General features: G+C 35.8%; 1 protein-coding gene and 1 long non-coding RNA gene across 5 annotated transcripts; both read left to right on the top strand.

Annotated features, from left to right (window-relative positions):
* On the top strand, positions 1-744 carry LOC131367658 (uncharacterized). The gene is made up of 3 exons (XR_009206954.1): positions 1-92; positions 205-310; positions 389-744. It is a non-coding gene; the product is annotated as an uncharacterized LOC131367658 (long non-coding RNA).
* A 1,576-nt stretch (positions 745-2,320) lies between these two features.
* LOC131368022 (alpha-2-macroglobulin-like) lies at positions 2,321-17,717 on the top strand. Of its 4 annotated transcripts, XM_058413809.1 has the most exons (34): positions 2,321-2,438; positions 3,147-3,327; positions 3,415-3,571; positions 3,664-3,716; positions 3,906-3,926; positions 4,057-4,222; positions 4,299-4,383; positions 4,551-4,665; positions 4,814-4,934; positions 5,113-5,222; positions 5,332-5,508; positions 5,634-5,867; positions 5,986-6,198; positions 6,327-6,476; positions 7,219-7,341; positions 7,548-7,641; positions 9,966-10,092; positions 10,436-10,661; positions 10,747-10,873; positions 10,970-11,091; positions 11,184-11,235; positions 11,345-11,428; positions 12,037-12,213; positions 12,321-12,396; positions 12,519-12,675; positions 12,774-12,848; positions 12,998-13,160; positions 13,620-13,810; positions 14,013-14,228; positions 14,446-14,567; positions 14,743-14,824; positions 14,929-14,997; positions 15,140-15,245; positions 15,325-17,717. In XM_058413809.1, exons 1-34 carry the CDS (start codon positions 2,353-2,355, stop codon positions 15,363-15,365), a joined length of 4,299 nt encoding a protein of 1,432 aa, XP_058269792.1. In that variant the 5' UTR covers positions 2,321-2,352; the 3' UTR covers positions 15,366-17,717. The 4 variants fall into 4 exon arrangements, 2 of the variants coding, with proteins under 2 accessions (XP_058269792.1, XP_058269793.1); XR_009207000.1 differs by lacking the exons at positions 14,446-14,567; positions 15,140-15,245; positions 15,325-17,717 and having other exon boundaries at positions 14,929-14,944; XR_009206999.1 differs by lacking the exons at positions 14,929-14,997; positions 15,140-15,245; positions 15,325-17,717 and having other exon boundaries at positions 14,446-14,629.

Here is a 17,717-nt window from a genome sequence, read left to right as displayed (position 1 = left end):
AATGTGCTTACAAGCTTTCTTTGCTGAAGTATTCTTCTTTGGTGAAACAAGTTGATTCCAAAGCTGACCATATTATTATGTATATTATAGAGGTAAGATATTACAAAGCTGTATATAACATTTAATTATCACCTATATTACACACATCTGCTGTACATCTGCTTTACTCTAATATGCATGCTTTATTTGGTGTATCTCTAACAGCTATGAAGGAATACTGCTATCAGCTATCAGATATATATAAACCAGGTGTTTCCTGTCAAGAGTCTCAAGCCAGCGTTGATCAAAGTTTTTGATTACTACCAAACAGGTAAGATTTTCCTGGTTTGTGTGTTTTAAACATAGTATTATGACTATATTGCTTCTATTTCATTATTCTTTCATTTAGGTAACGAGTCTGAGACGGAGTACACATCCCCCTGTGTGTAAGCTGATAGTTTGCTGGTTATTTGTCAGGCCTAAGAAAAAAATATGGACTTCACATACATATTGTATTGCTGCTACAATTCAAGTTTTAATGTTTTTTGTTTGTTTGTTTGTTTTGTTTTTTGCAATATATATCTCATGAGCATAAAGGCTTTAACCTAATCAGCTCTAATGAGCCCAGCACAGTAGAATCAGAACTTGTCATGTCAGGTGATTGCACAGGGTTACATACCCCCTAGATTTGATGCATATTGTATATGCTGAATTATTTCAGCCTGCTTTTGGTGGAGGGTCTATCCAGGCTGATAATTTCTTATAACCAAGCCTTTGATTGTTGCTTGTTAGTTGTTATTTGTTAGATCCTTCGACTTCTGTGTTTGTTTATGTTTATGTTCTATAAAAAAATAAAAAAATAAAAAAAACCTTAGACACCATTCAGCTAATTTTGTAACTTCTGATGACAATGGGTTGCCCCAGAGTAAATTTAGGGGTTTCACAATTAAGCAATCACAATTTCCTTTATTTTTGCCTTTATTTTATCCATATTGTTGCAAACTGCTTTGATTATTATTGGTTATTTTGTCTAGATTCCTGGCATATAATAGCAATACAGAGTTAAAACATTTTAACCCTACAAAATGTGAAAAGTTTCAGGGGAGATAAATATTGTGTAACAAGTGTTGACCCTAGTTTGGCTTTAGATATGATATTCTTTACCTCTGAAATCACTTTAATTGAGCTCAAGATATATAAATGTAAATTCATTTCACATTAAATAATTGTACCTTATTGTTATAAGGATAGTAACATAAAAGAAAAAAGATTCAGAATTACAGCTACTTGGAGTCTTTCACAAATTTATTTACTACAGATAATGATTTTGATGCATACTGATGCCTCAGTCATTAATATGAATTATGAAATGCTTTAATAAAATTGTTAGTACCCTGTTGTATTTGTGCACCTTATATTTCAAACTCTTTAGAAAATTATTGGAAGTTTTTATTGGAACTTTTTTGTTGAAGAAAATTACCTAAAGCCTGTTTCCTGTGTAGGTGAGATTTGTTTGAAGAGATTTGTTTGAACTCAAGTGAAATAGGTTAGTGATAAAATATTTACTGGAAGCGAACAGTGTGACGAAAGATAGAGTGCAACTTTGAACTTTTGCATGTTGAAAACAACTGAACAAAGAATCTCACTATTGAATAGCTGACATGCAATCCACACAGTTAAAAGATGATTATGTTAAAAGGCAATGTCCATATCATTTTAAAGCGATTCTAAAACCCCTGACATAATGTGCAGAAATGTATTCAAATATCTATTAGTTACAATTCAAGTGTGGAAGTGTGAAAATGTGCAGTGTTTCAACTAGAAGCATTGTATCACAGTCATGTTTTAACTATTATAAACCTTAACAATATTTAAAGCATAACTCATTATTATTGCACATATTTCTAAATAATGTACAAGGTATGTTTGGATTATGCATGTTGTAAAATTAGAATTAAATTAAAATTATATTATGTATCAAGAAAATCACATAACTTTCACTGATCTAGAAAATCATTTCAACCTGAGACCTCAGAGACATTATACACAGAGGAAGAATCACAATCGTTATGTGGTCAGCTACCCTTTATTGATCAAAACACATTTTAATAAATTACTGCGAAAACACTCTTGTATATTTTTCATTGATATTCCATACAAAGCATGCTGTCTTGTTTGTATTTCAAATGTAATAACCAAATAAGTACAATTAATAATCTATGACTGCTCAAGTGGCTGATGATATGGAGTCACCAGAATGCTATATTTGCTGAGATTGAGATTAATCATTGATGACTGGATAAGTTCAGATGGAGTGGTGTCTTTGAAAAGGCGTTCCAAATTTACAGCTTGGCAGTACGGAAAGATTTCATCATGGGAATCAGACAAGTACACACAAGGATATGGCTGCTGTTAGTCAGCTTCCTCTGTCTCTCTGTCTATGGAAAAACTTCAGGACCGTAAGTATCATATAATTTGACATAATTGTAAACTATTCCAGATCTTGTAGCCACCATGTAAAACTATTATACTACATAAAATACTAACAGCATATTTGAATTAAATTTGTTTTCGTGAAAAGGTTTCCTGTTTTTTAAGTATTAATATTATGAATTTGAAAAATAATTAGGAAAAATTTGGGTAATGTTACAGGATTCCAACTAAGAAACTGCAAAGTTAGAGTGTGCAGTGGCAGACCGTATAATATAATATTATCAGATTATATCACATTATCAGAACTGATTTCGTTTTGGAGGACTCTCTTCAAATGTTGATGGTACAGAAAAAAGCATGGTTCATTAAAGCAACATTTGGCTCATTAAAGAAAGGAGAAGAAGTCATCTATTATGATTATTTTTTTTATTGCAATAATACAACTGTGGTGAGACACACACACTAATGAAAAGGGAGATTAGTTGGTTTAAAATAGGCATAAATACAACAAATATTTAACATGTTACTTAAAATATGTATCTTTTGGCAATTAAAAGTAGTTTTCAGTGGAGTGAAATGTCATTGGCTAGCTTTAGGATTTTTAACTAATCTTGACATTCAAGTCATCTGATCTGGCTACAATAGTATCTAGTAATGTAACTGACTATGATGTAACTGTGATTGACTAGGAGTAGCCCATTACAAATGATCTCAAGCCTTTGTTGTGTCTTTAGATATTTCATTGTGACATTTCCTGCAGTAATAGAGGCTGGCTCTAATGCTAAATTGTGTGCGAGTCTTCTGAAGCCTAATGAGACTCTACAAATCAACGTTTATCTGATTCACAACAACCAGAGCAGAACTCTTTTACATGAGACAGTGGAAAAGGACTTTCACCACTGGTTTCATTTTAAGGTCAGAAATACAAAAGATAATTTTTTTAAAATATTTTTTATCTGTAATTAGTTATTGATGTCAATTAACATGACAACAACTCTACAGGCTCCAGAAGTTGAGGGTGAGTCAGTGCAGGAGATTAAAGTAGAAGTCACAGGTGAAAGTTTTAAGATGACAGAGAAAAGGAAAGTAATGTTTAAATCCTATGACACATTGGTACTTATTCAGACTGACAAACCCATCTACAATCCAGGCCAAACAGGTAATTCATTCAATATCCCACCATTTCTAGTAAAATACTTATATAATTAGTAAAATAAAATATCACATTTCTGTACCATTCTTTTTCCACAGTAAATTTCAGAATTGTTGCTATGGATTCTAACTTTATTCCCCTTGAACAAAAAGTAAGAGCTGTGAAATTTGAATATTTAATATATATATAACTAACTGACAACTGACTTGAATTGATTGCAGATGAACATCAACATTAGTCTGTCATTAGTCTATTTTCATAAGTGCAGACCAAAGTTGCACCCATCTCTATGTAATATTTGTAGATTGTTAATTAAGATTTATTGTCTTATACTCCACAGTACAACACAGTGAGTCTCCAGGTAAATAGGAATCATACACAATTACATATTTAATGACATCTTTGTGCATTTGTAAAATCTATACATATTGTGTGATGCTCCATTAATGTTTTCACAACACTGAGCTAATTGAAAGTATGGAACCAAACAGGATGGTAAACATAACAGGATTGGTCAGTGGACAAATGTATCCACAGCAGGATTGATACTACAGCTGTCTCATGAACTAAATGCTGAGGCTTCAAAGGGAGATTATCAGATAATTGCTGAAACTGGAAACAGGTTGATAAAGCACAGATTTAAGGTGGAACATTATGGTAAGTGAGATTACTAGTAACACAACTGTTATGAACATCTTACTGTAAAAATAAACAAACTACGTTTGGCTTTTAGTTTTACCCAAGTTTGAGGTTACAGTAAAAGCACCAGAAGAACACAGTGTCAGTGAGGAGGAATTGAAGCTAGAAGTTTGTGGAAAGTAGGTACAAATTTGTGTGTTTGTGCACTAATCTCTTAGTAATCCATTTATTTAATACATTACACAGTGTTGACTATGTTGAATGTCCAGTGCATGTATATATGATATTTATCTGACATACATCATACATACTAAGATGTGCGATACAAAAAATGTATGATATAAAGGTATACTTATGGACAACCAGTAGCTGGTCAAACAGTGGTGCAGGTGTGCCGCCAATTTAGGACAGGTCATAATGAGGCCTCGATGATTTCACCATGCCAGAGCGAAACGGTGGAGGTAAGCATGTAACACTCTTAACAATCATCTTACTCTCTCTCTCTCTTTCTCTCTCTCTTTCTCTCTCTCTCTCCATCTCTCTCTCTCTCTCTCTCACACACACACTAATAAAGTCATTCTTCCCATTTGTTTTGATTGCTCCCCATAGATGAGTCAGACAGGCTGTTCATTAATTATCATCAGTGTGTCAACCTTCATGAATACTGAATTTGAACAAAATTTAAAGAATCAGCTTGTTGCTACAGTTACACTCACAGAGGAAGGAACCGGTGAGTCACTAACAGATCTCTCATAACAAAGAAAACTAAGAAGTCTGAGCTAGTAGCAGAGACTGACTCGTAAATTTAGACTTTATATAGATATGTATTTATATGTATTATAATAGCATAACATGGTTTATATTTATCTTTCATAATACCATATTGCAATTTGGTTCTGTTTGTTTAGATATTTCAATGCTGAAATCTAAAAATATAAAGCTTTCTTTCAAAATCGGTAAAGTGGAAATCCTTGATTCGCCAAAAAACTTTGAGCGGGAAAAATTTATAAAAGGAAAGGTATGTATTTTATGGATTTTTTATTTACACTTGTGTTGCCATTTGGTATTGTTTTTATGCTAGTGATGATAGTCCAGAAATTGATAATAATTCTTTTTTCCCTAATTAGATTAAAGTTACTACCTACAGTGGAGCACCAGTTCCTAACAAGAAAGTGTATCTTTTAGAAGGTGAACAGTGGTCTCAAACACTAGTACTCACTTCTAATCTTACTACGGATAGTAATGGCTTTGCAAACTTCTCAGTCCCTTCACCTGAACATCCTAAAACAGGAATAACATTGATGGTACAGTAGGATTTCCGAAATAGTCCAAAAAGTAATAAAATAAATAAAAATTAATGTGCAGTATATTTTCTTTCATTAAAGACCAGTTTTACTGTTTCTATTGTTTTGATTTCCCTGTTATATAGGCAAGTGTCTACCCAGAAGCAAAATACCCAATACGGAAGACACCATACTTTTCGAATGCTGCTGTACATATACAGCTGTTCCAACCTGCTACACCTTACAGTGCAGTGTTCAGTGAACTGTCAATAGAGAGCTCAGAGGAACCATTTAAATGTGGTGCTGAAATTCCTATAACCATTAACTACCGTATCATTGGGGAAACATCTGAAAGTTACAGTATTGATCTTTTATACATGGTAAGTACATCTAGTAACTATGTGTTACTTGAGACATGCAAAGTCACTGGTATTACCAGCAGCTCTAAATGTATTTCACTGCACAGTGATTATAATTTATTTTGTGTCTCTGGTTCAGGTCTTATCTAAAGGAGCCATAGTACATCATGGGCATGAGACAGTTAAAGTGGAAGAGTCTACAGATGTCAGAAAAGGAAAAATCTCATTTAAGTTATCTGTTGTTACTGAGCTGGCTCCTGAGGTGCAGGTTGTGGCGTACTCTGTTCTGCCCAGTGAGAACATCATGGCTGCTAGCAAGAAATTTTATGTGGAAAAATGCTTCAGAAATACGGTTAGCACCTTCATTGTGAAAATTTTACATTCAGTCAATTAGTCTCATTGCTCAGTTTTTCCAAAAAAAAAAACAAAAAACAAAACTGAGCAATACCTGTCTAAACTCTTTTTCCTCATGCACTACAGGTTTCACTACAGTTCTCTCCCTCTAAAGCAATTCCAGGTGAGAAGAACACTCTCGAGCTCTCAGCTCATCCTGGTTCATTGTGTGGCCTCAGTGCTGTAGATCAGAGTGTATTCATCTTGGAGCATGGAAACCGTATAAATGCTGACAAGGTGAAATTAAGATGTGCTGCACATTAACTATATACATGTGTATAAGTGCTTGTTTTTTATTTGTATGTTTATTTATTAACCATTATTGCCTTTAGGAATTTTTTTCTTTTAGTGTAATCATTTTTAATTAAATTATTATTTTTTTGATGACAGTATAAATATAATGGTTTTAAATGCTGCAAGTTATATGTCTATAGCCTACATTACAGAGGACTCTCTTTTCAAGTGTTACTATTGAACATATAGCTCTTGTTTCAGTTTTATTATTATTCAAATATTCTTTGATGAATAAAATCGCAAGAATGATTAGCAGCTATTTTTAATGTTCTTCACAGCACACCTTTTCAAACCCCTCCTATGTTGTACATGATCATGTAGACATATTCAAATTGTTGTTGAGAAGCTTTCTACCAATGGAATTTAGTTTGCTGCCCAAATGGTACAACTGTGCTTTATCTTGTGGTTGTAATATCTAATTTTTAGAAAACTTTACGAAAACAGTTACAAAACCTTTTACTTAATTGACTGGGAGAACTTGGGAACTATTTTGTTAGGATAATAATGATGAGGAGTTCATCAGCTGTGATCTCTGAGGGTTTTCCCTACAACTTGGTGAAAAAAAAAAGTGCTTACATGTGAAAAATAGACAGGTCACAATGCGTACTGTGCATGTGCGTTAAGATACGTTAAAATTATTTGAAGTTAATTGTTAATTTGTTGTTATTGTTATTTATTTCCATAGATTTTTAATTTGTTACCAGTGAGATCAGTACATTATCCCTATATAGTTGAAGAAGAAATGGAGTGCTTGCCTGTTAGAACTCGACGGGATGTACCGACTGACCAGGTTCACCGTATATTAAAGGTAACAGACTAACAAGATTTAAAATGTAGACTAACAGGTTGTGTAGTTACTACTAATATATGCTTGTGGTTTATTACCCAAAATAACAAATTGAGAATGAAAATAACAAAATACATTTTATTTAATACTAGACTAGTGAATCTTAATCTGAAACTACCTGATTCACTGTTCAGTAAAGTACTACATGAATTATTATCATCTGACAGGGTGTGTGGTTGAAGATGGCAACAAACTTGGCTGTAAGACAACCTCACTGTTTGAAATACAAAGGCATGCAGTATTTTCGTAGGCGTATACAAAGTAATTATGGAATATTCCACCTTTTTTCTTATATTCTTGTTCAATAAATGTGGAGTATCTTGTTCTTACAAATATGATATACTATATGGCCTTAGGTTTGTGGACACCTGATCATCACACTGTCATGTCAGTGCTAGAATTGGTGTCCAACACACAGCGACTACAGGGAATGTTACGTTCAAGATTGCAATCACACTAATCACACACACACCTGTTCATAATCACCACAAAGTATATAAGGACTCTAAACCCACAGTTACCTTGAGATGTATACTCTCTGTGACCACTTGTTAACAAGCCTTTTTTATAGTCCCCCCAGTTGTAGGCTTTGTCTAACATTTCACGTTTTGCCAAGTTTGTGTTGTTTGCTTATCACATGTCCTCTGCCTGTTTATTGACCATGCTCTTGCTCTCCATTTTGTTTACATGCAATTGCATCCACATCTGCCTCGTGATACATACTCATACACTATATTGCCAAAAGTATTCGCTCACCCATCCAAATAATCAGAATCAGGTGTTCCAATCACTTCCATGGCCACAGGTGTATAAAATCAATCACCTACGCATGCAGACTGTTTTTACAAACATTTGTGAAAGAATGGGTCGCTCTCAGGAGCTCAGTGAATTCCAGCGTGGAACTGTGATAGGATGCCACCTGTGCAACAAATCCAGTCGCGAAATTTCCTCGCTCCTAAATATTCCACAGTCAACTGTCAGCTGTATTATAAGAACGTGGAAGTGTTTGGGAACGACAGCAACTCAGCCACGAAGTGGTAGGCCACGTAAACTGACGGAGCGGAGTCAGCGGATGCTGAGGCGCATAGTGCGAAGAGGTCGCCAACTTTCTGCAGAGTCAATCGCTACAGACCTCCAAACTTCATGTGGCCTTCAGATTAGCTCAAGAACAGTGCGCAGAGAGCTTCATGGAATGGGTTTCCATGGCCGAGCAGCTGCATCCAAGCCATACATCACCAAGTGCAATGCAAAGCGTCGGATGCAGTGGTGTAAAGCACGCCGCCACTGGACTCTAGAGCAGTGGAGACGCGTTCTCTGGAGTGACGAATCGCGCTTCTCCATCTGGCAATCTGATGGACGAGTCTGGGTTTGGCAGTTGCCAGGAGAACGGTACTTGTCTGACTGCATTGTGCCAAGTGTAAAGTTTGGTGGAGGGGGGATTATGGTGTGGGGTTGTTTTTCAGGAGCTGGGCTTGGCCCCTTAGTTCCAGTGAAAGGAACTCTGAATGCTTCAGCATACCAAGACATTTTGGACAATTCCATGCTCCCAACTTTGTGGGAACAGTTTGGAGCTGGCCCCTTCCTCTTCCAACATGACTGTGCACCAGTGCACAAAGCAAGGTCCATAAAGACATGGATGACAGAGTCTGGTGTGGATGAACTTGACTGGCCTGCACAGAGTCCTGACCTCAACCCGATAGAACACCTTTGGGATGAATTAGAGCGGAGACTGAGAGCCAGGCCTTCTCGTCCAACATCAGTGTGTGACCTCACAAATGCGCTTCTGGAAGAATGGTCAAAAATTCCCATGAACACACTCCTAAACCTTGTGGACAGCCTTCCCAGAAGAGTTGAAGCTGTTATAGCTGCAAAGGGTGGACCGACGTCATATTGAACCCTATGGATTAGGAATGGGATGCCACTTAAGTTCATATGCGAGTCAAGGCAGGTGAGCGAATACTTTTGGCAATATAGTGTATGTGGTTTCCCTATTTGTTGCTACAAAGTTGTATAGGATGTCTTTGTAAGTTTGTGCATTGCAATTTTCTTCACTGGAACTAAGAGGCTAAAACCTGTTCCAGCACACGTGTACAAATCAAGCTTCATGAAGACATGATTTGCCAAGGTTGAAGCGAAAGAACATGAGCCCTGACCACAACCCCGCTGAACACCATTAGGATGAAAGACAAATCCCAACTGCATTCCAGACCTTCATCACTGCGTCTGTTCCTTATCTCACTAGTGCTCTTGTGACTGAATGGGCAAATCCCTACATCCATGTTCCAAAATCTCCAAAACCTTCCAGAAGAGGAGAAGTTATTATAACAGTAAAGGGGGACAAAATTTAAAATGCAAATTTCAACAAGCAGATATGAGAGTGAGTGTGGTTGGGTGACCACAAATGTTTGGCCATAGAGTGTATCTACATTTAATTGTGTCTCAGAATGTTAAATAGTTCTTATAGAGTTGGACAGTACCAAATAGGTACTTTCATTAGTATAAGTATATTATAAGCCTCTAAGATTATAAGTCATTCAAGTACAATAGTAAGTTATTTTACTTACTTGTGATTTGCTGATTTTCAGTGCGAACAGGGTTAAGAAGTAATGAAGTAATGTATGATGCATTAATATCATCCTCACAAGTTGGACGCATCAAAACAGTTCGCAAATTCTTTCCAGAAACTTGGATATGGCAACTTGTTGAAGTGGGGTTGGTACATTAGTATTTAATTTTTTTATTTGACAAATTTGCTATTTTAAGAATTTTGAAAAAATAAAGTAACAGATAATAATGCAAATCTGTGTACTTGTTCTGTAGATGGATGTATTTCTACAGTGTTTCTTAGACTTAAAAGAATTTGTATGAAATTAGTTACTAAATCTTGCCTTGGACACCCTTTAGGAAAATTTATTAGCATACTCATTGATACTGTATGGATTCACAGTATCCTTAGTTCTATTATACTGAACTCTGCATAATTCAGTAATACATGTCAGTATTATATTTTAAGCAATACAAAATTTAGACATGTAAGTATCATGATTTTCCACAGAGACTCTGGATCAGTACCGCTTCCTGTCACTGTTCCTGACACTATCACCACTTGGGAGACAGAGGCTCTCTGTGTGTCCTCTAAGGGTCTGGGTCTGGGTCCTCCTGTTCAGCTCACAGTGTTTCAGCCCTTCTTCCTGGAGCTCTCACTGCCCTACTCCATTATCCGGGGAGAGGTTTTTGAGCTGAAGGCCACTGTCTTCAATTATCTTTCCAAATGCATTATGGTACTTCAAAACCAAGATTTCATTTTCACAAATATTGTGAAATTTGAGATGAAAATTAAACTAATCACCTGTGTCTCACTGACAGGTTAAAGTGACTCCAGCCCCTTCCTCAGATTACACTCTGGAACCATCTTCTGATGGCGATTATTCATCCTGCCTGTGTGCAAATGGTAGAAAGACCTTCAAATGGACTCTAATTCCCTCTGTGCTTGGTGAGACTGCAAACCGCATCAGCTTGAAACAAATATGTCTCAGATGTTTATTTTATTACATCGTGGAGAACTAATGAGCTTGTTATTATGCTACAGGAGCCCTGAATGTGACAGTGAGTGCAGAGGCAGAACAATCCCAGAGTGTGTGTGATAATGAGATTGTGAGTGTTCCAGAAAGAGGCCGCATTGACACAGTTATTCGAAGCCTCATTGTACAGGTTAGTGTCTTGAAAAATCATCTAAATCATAAAATCTAATCTTCGGCTAATTACTATGATTTAAAACAAAAAAACACTTTATTTCCATACAGGCTGAAGGAACTGAGAAGACAACAAGCCAAAGCTGGTTATTATGTCCACAAGGTTAGAATAAACTATTGAGTTATGTCTATATCTTTACACCTACAATCCTGTGTTCATTAAAAACTTTACTACTCAGTAAAGATAGAGATGTCTTACCTTTCACTTATAGGTAACAGTGTTTCAGAAGTGTTAGAGCTGACTCTTCCTGAGGATGTAATAGGAGGATCAGCACGAGCTTCAGTTTCAGTGCTTGGTAAGAGAAAAAAAAAGGATAAATTAATAATAAATATCTTGTTGTCCTGTTTTGGGAAAAGAGACAAAAAGAATTGATATTTTTTGAATTGATAGGAATTTCAAAGGAATTTAATACAAACTGTATTAAATGCTCTCTTAATGACAATATTGTGTTTGTTGGAAAATACTCCCCTACCTGCAACTGACTCCGGCAGCAAGCATTGCAAATTCACCTGCTAGTTTGTGTCTTCAGATAAAATAAAAAATATGATTATTACAGTCATTCAGTACTGAATATACAAGATACCATGTTACCATACATTTCTTTGGGCAAGTCAATAAGTGTGTCTAATCAGAGGTCATTTTAAAATTATAGATTACAGATTTACCATAACAGAATTCCAATGATTCAAAAGTTTACATACACCAAGGTGTCTGTTTCTTTAAATAGTCTTGAAGGTTCCAGAAATTGGTGTAATGGCTATTAGAAGCTTCTGGTTGGCCAGTTGTCATTGTTGTCATTGTGATTGACTTGGTATACTTGTTTGGCCTGAATTCTTTATGAACTCTACTTATCACATAAAGCCATATAATTAGACTAAAAAAGTTTATTCTGTTCTTTTGCAGGTGACATACTTGGCCATGCATTAAAAAATCTGAATGGGCTGTTAAAGATGCCATATGGCTGTGGAGAACAAAACATTGCTATCCTTGCCCCCAATATCTACATTCTTCAGTATCTAGAAAACACTGAGCAGCTCAACACAGATATCCGTGAGAAGGCTAGTGGTTTCCTTAAGAGTGGTCAGTGAGATTATATTTCTCTTTTTTATTTCTTAACATGTCAACACTAGCCATTATGAATAGAGTTGTGCTAAAGTAATCAAATTCAATCATTTATTTTTACACAGGATACCAGAGGCAGCTAAACTATAAACATTTTAGTGGTGGATATAGCACATTTGGTAGCGGAGAGGAGAACACATGGTAAGAAATACAGGAAGCAGTATGGATAAAAACCCAAAGCTAAGTTAATCTAATGATTTTTCAGTAAGTGTGAATTAAAAACAATATTTTAATTGTAGACACAAATAAATCTCCACCCCCAGGTTAACTGCGTTTGTCTTAAAGACTTTTGGCAAAGCACAACGTTACATCTTTATTGATCCAGACATCATTAACAGAACAAAGCAATGGCTCATAGGTATGCAGAGATCAGATGGCTGTTTTATACAACAGGGAAATCTGTTCAATAATAGAATGAAGGTATGTCTATTTCTAAGGCTCTCCATACTAAAGAACATATTTATGTTTACATTTAGTAAATTTCAATTTTATGTGTGCATAATTTGTATGTATTATAGGGTGGTGTAAATGATGAAGTGACCATTACTGCCTACATTACTACAGCATTCCTTGAATTGGGCATTACAGTCCAGGTAAGCGCATGATACAGTAGATTTTTGCTGTCAGGTTACATAAGTCTAAAGGGGAACTCTCCAAAAGTCATAATACAGCTCTAACTTGAATGAGAAAGATTCCAAATTATTGCATTTTTTGTTTACCATTGTTTATCTTTTGATTTCAGGATCCTGTTGTGAATAAAGGGCTGTTGTGCTTGCAATCTTCTATTGGTAACCTGAGAAACACCTACACCACTGCACTCTTGGCCTACACTTTCAGTCTGGCTGGAGAGAAGGACATTCGGGCGCAGCTACTAAAAGAGTTAAATAGTATTGCGATTACAGGAGGTATGAGATCATTAAAATATTTTGCACAATATAAATGTATTACAATTAAAATTATTCTCAGCTTGCTGTCTGTGGCGTTTTGCCTGTTATCTACAAGTGTAAGTAACTTTCCTTCCTGCTAGTAGGTGGACTGGACTCTTGGTGTAAATAAGTGTGTGAATGGTCAATTCAATTCAATTTTATTTGTATAGGGCTTTTAACAATGGACATTGTCTCAAAGCAGCTTTACAGAACATAAGAAACATAGTACAAAAGTCCAAGTTTAATGCAAGGAAAAACTCCCTTAGATGGTAAGAGGAAGAAACCTTGAGAGGAACCGGACTCAAAAGGGAACCCATCCTCATGTGTGTTTGTAAATTATTCTAAACACCGGAGAGTGTGATTATGAATATGTGTGTGATAGTCTAGCGTCCCATTGAGGCAGTCTTAATTATCCTGTCTTTCTTTTTTTTTTTAAAGATGGACGTCTTCACTGGTCTCAGTCAGCATTAGATGGCTCCAGCTCATTGTCAGTGGAAATCAGCTCCTATGTGCTGCTAGCTGTTCTCAGTTCAAGTCAAATCACTGCTGCTGATTTGGGCTATGCTAATAGGGTAGTCAGCTGGCTGGTGAAGCAGCAAAATCCCTATGGAGGCTTTTTATCCACCCAAGTAACCACAGCCCTTTATGCAAATTCTATATAAATCTTTTAGTCCCAAATATGATCTTTAACAGGCCTGAACAACCAGCACATAAAACATAGAAAATACCCCACAAAAACCTCAAACAAAACACCAGACAGTATACAGTATATGCTGAACAAAACCACTAATTTCACTAATAAGTTTCCTTTTTTTCTTCCGTTTTAATCAGGACACAGTCGTGGCTCTCCAAGCTCTGGCTCTGTACTCCACTAATGTGTTCAGCTCAGAAGGCTCTAGCACAGTAACTGTAAAGTCAGCAGATGGAGACAGTCATAACTTTGATGTGAACCAGAACAACAAGTTACTGTACCAAGAAAGAACATTGCAGGATGTTCCTGGTACATACAGCATTGACGTGACGGGCTCCGCCTGCGTGTCAGTGCAGGTCAGTGTGCTGCTTCATCATATATTGTAATCATGCCGGCAAATCAGTAATTTCAATAAATAATTTTCACAATCCCTTTGTTATACACTGATATAGGGTTATACTATTACTAATATAGAGCCAATTCAACAACTTGAATGTTTGTTCAGAAGGATTTATATTTACTGTCCAGGCACATCACTACAATTATAAGTGATTCTTTTATTCCAACTTACAGGCAGCACTTTTCTACAATGTCCCCACACCTACTTATGCCAGTACACTGAGCATCACAGCTACAACTGATGGAAACTGCACAAAATCATTCCAATACACTCTGGCAATCAATTTCACTGTCACGTAAGAATAAACGTGATAAATCCTTAAACTTATATGAGAAAATAAGTGGCTGATTTCTTTAGGTGATTTAGAAACAGATTTTAAGTGGTCACTAATTTTTTTTTAACATTAAATTAATGCAGATAATATTGAATATTTTTAGAGTAAATTTTTGTTGTTTGTTTTCAATTTGCAGATTTAATGGGGCACTTAACAGCACTAACATGATTATAGTGGACATAAAACTTTTATCAGGGTTCACAGCAGATCCTGGTGAAGTAAGGAGTAGCTATATACAAAAATGCTTTAAAATGCTAAAATGTCAGTGACTGTATTTGTGTGTATTAATGTAGTAATGCTGAATGACTCTTTATTTTTTTAGCTGAAAAATCAAATTTTGGTTCAACGAGTTGATTCCAAAGATGATCATATTATCATGTATATCAAAGAGGTAAGAGTTTAAAAAGCTGTACATAACATTATCACCTATATTACACACATCTGCTGTACATCTAAAAATGTATGATTTCTAAAATGAAAAGCAGATATGATGGGGTGTGTTTACAATATAATGTCTGGTGTATCTCTAACAGCTCCAAAGGGATATTCCTATCAGCTATCAGCTACACATTAAGCAGGTGCTTCCTGTCAAGAACCTCAAGCCAGCGTTGATCAAAGTTTATGATTATTACCAAACAAGTAAGATTTATCTGGGTTGTGCGATTTAAACATTGTTGTTGGGACTGTATTGCTTCTACTTACTGATTCGTTTATTTAGATGACCAATCTGAGACGGAGTACACCTCCCCCTGTGTCTAAGCTTCCAGATCTGCATAAAAGATTCAGAAAAGCTTTGGATATCTTCTGTGTCCTGGTTCTATCTTATGCATAAAGCTTTTTTTGTGATGTTTGATATTTGTTAATGTAATTTGATGTTACATTACTTCTGTTTTTGACATTCATTCATAATAGTCAGTGACTTTAATAAATTATTGATAAATGCGGTCCAATATTTGTAGAGTCCAATGTTTGCACATGGGGACATTGTGACATCATTCAGCTACTGCTGATATTACAGTTTTATCTTTTAAAGGGTTTGTTTGTTTTTTTTGCATAAAATTAATTACATCAAGAAAGCATTGTCTTTCAATATACAACGTTTTGATCAGCACTCTAAAACTCAAATGACACACATTTGTCATGGTTTAATCACTTTGGTTTAATCACTAATCATCTAGCTCAGGGGACATGGAACCCACTCCAATAGAGTTTCTAACCAGGACAAATAAATAGAAATATTTAGGAGGAAAAAAAAGACTTAGTCTGTCCTATTCCACTAGGGGGCAAAATATAGCAATAAATGCAAGGCTATAAACTTACTGTAACTGAGGTTCATCCCAAAAGAATAAATTTAGAGATTTCACAGCAGCAGGGGTGTATATGTGAATACATAATATACATGTGTGTGTGTGTGTGTGTGTGTGTGTGTGTGTAATACCACATACATCTAAAATTAGGCTAGGTACATCACACAGAGATATTTTTTATTTTTATTCAAAGTGAATTATCTTAGGGATTCTCAGTCAGAAATCCCTTGTGCTCTCCCCAATGTCCTGTTCGAAAAGCAAAAGGGCATGTATTTAGACCATAGGAGCTAAATGGTTCCTGGTATACTAGGGTGTATACAGCGCATTACAGCTTGAGTCATCAGTGTTTTAATAGGGCCAGTAGTAGCTCAAGTGGTTAAGACTCTAGGCTGTTGATTGGAAGGTTGGGGTTCAAGCCCCAGCACTGCTGAGCTTAACCCTTACTTCTCTAGGGACACTTCATCATGGCTGACCCCTACTGCCAAAGCTGGGGTATGCAAACAAAAAATTTACTGAGCTATAATGTATATGTGACAAATGATTTGATTCCAGTTAATTGAGATTTACATTTAATTCAGTCTTCTTATGTATAAGTTTATAGCAGTAATAGGATACAAACTTTTTAACTTGCGGTATTTTCATGAATACCAAATGATCTTGTGTAAGTGCTCCCATGAATGATTTCTGAATAAATCTGTTCATATCCAGCTTGATAAATGAGGCACACTGTCAGCACTTACACTCTGCCTTTATTTGCAAAGTATTAAACTGATGTATTTGCTATAAAACAATCATGGCAGCCACAAAGTTTTTTTTAAACTAAACAACTCATGTATAAACCCTGCCAATCTTGTCATTAACTGTCCTGTCTGATGCTACTCTTCCACCAAAAATGGGTGTGTGGCAGTGTGATTCATTCCCAGATAGGTTTTACCACTAGTGAAAAATATATTATTAACTCTTCAGTGATAAATAGTGCATTGAGTGAGCTGCGCTATGATTCTGCAACATCATGAAAGACAGTTACGTCAATGGAACATGGGCTTATATTTATTCACAGGAATTCAACTCAATATGAAATGTAAAATGTAAGTGTGAATAAGCACTTTATAAATATTAACATTCATGTATGTACAAGCTACTTCTGCATATTGGCAAAATTCCTTTACTAACTAGAAATCAATTAATTTTTTTTTTTTCATTATAATTGGAGCAATTTGTGTTTGTGTGTGTGTGTGTGTGTGTGTGTGTGTGTGTGGTGTGCTTTGTGAAACTTTGGCATGATCAAGTACCGTTACCACCACACAGGTTCCCAGTTTGATCCTGTAGTCAGTTTCCTTGCATGTGTTTTCTGTGTCTGTGTGGGTTTCTACCAGGTCATGTGATTCCTGCCTCAAATGCAGTGTTCCCAGGATAGGCACCAGACTCTGTTACCTTGACCAGGATAATGTTTTTACTGATTGATCCTTTGAAACATTTAGAAGGTTTAGAAGTTTGGAAAACTTTCACCTTTTACTCATTGCAGTGTTGTTACCATACGGCTTACATGTAGCAAGAACTCAAGAAAGTAATGAAAATGAACTTGTATTCATAGATTTGTATTTGTATTAGAAATTTCATAATGAACTTGGATGATGTGAAGTCCTCTTTTCTTTGGTTGTCAAATCTGTGCCTGTTAAAATTGATGAACTCAAATATCTCACATAATGCAATCACTGTCTGTGATAGATATACTGTAAATCTTCCTTTGGCTCATACTGGTTGGCTTTTATACTCAATTCATGACAATTTCATTTATTCACTT

The sequence above is a fragment of the Hemibagrus wyckioides genome, linkage group LG17, assembly GCF_019097595.1.
Source record: "Hemibagrus wyckioides isolate EC202008001 linkage group LG17, SWU_Hwy_1.0, whole genome shotgun sequence".
In the NCBI taxonomy this organism is placed as follows: domain Eukaryota; kingdom Metazoa; phylum Chordata; class Actinopteri; order Siluriformes; family Bagridae; genus Hemibagrus; species Hemibagrus wyckioides.
This window is presented reverse-complemented; position numbering and strand designations above follow the sequence as displayed.

Coding starts and splice junctions, on each gene's coding strand:
- LOC131368022 (XM_058413809.1), top strand. CDS start 2,353: ATGGGAATCAGACAAGTACACACAAGGATATGGCTGCTGTTAGTCAGC. Junction 4,223..4,298: donor ATTTAAGGTGGAACATTATG/GTAAGTGAGATT, acceptor TTTGGCTTTTAG/TTTTACCCAAGTTTGAGGTT. Junction 7,642..9,965: donor TTTTCGTAGGCGTATACAAA/GTAATTATGGAA, acceptor GCTGATTTTCAG/TGCGAACAGGGTTAAGAAGT.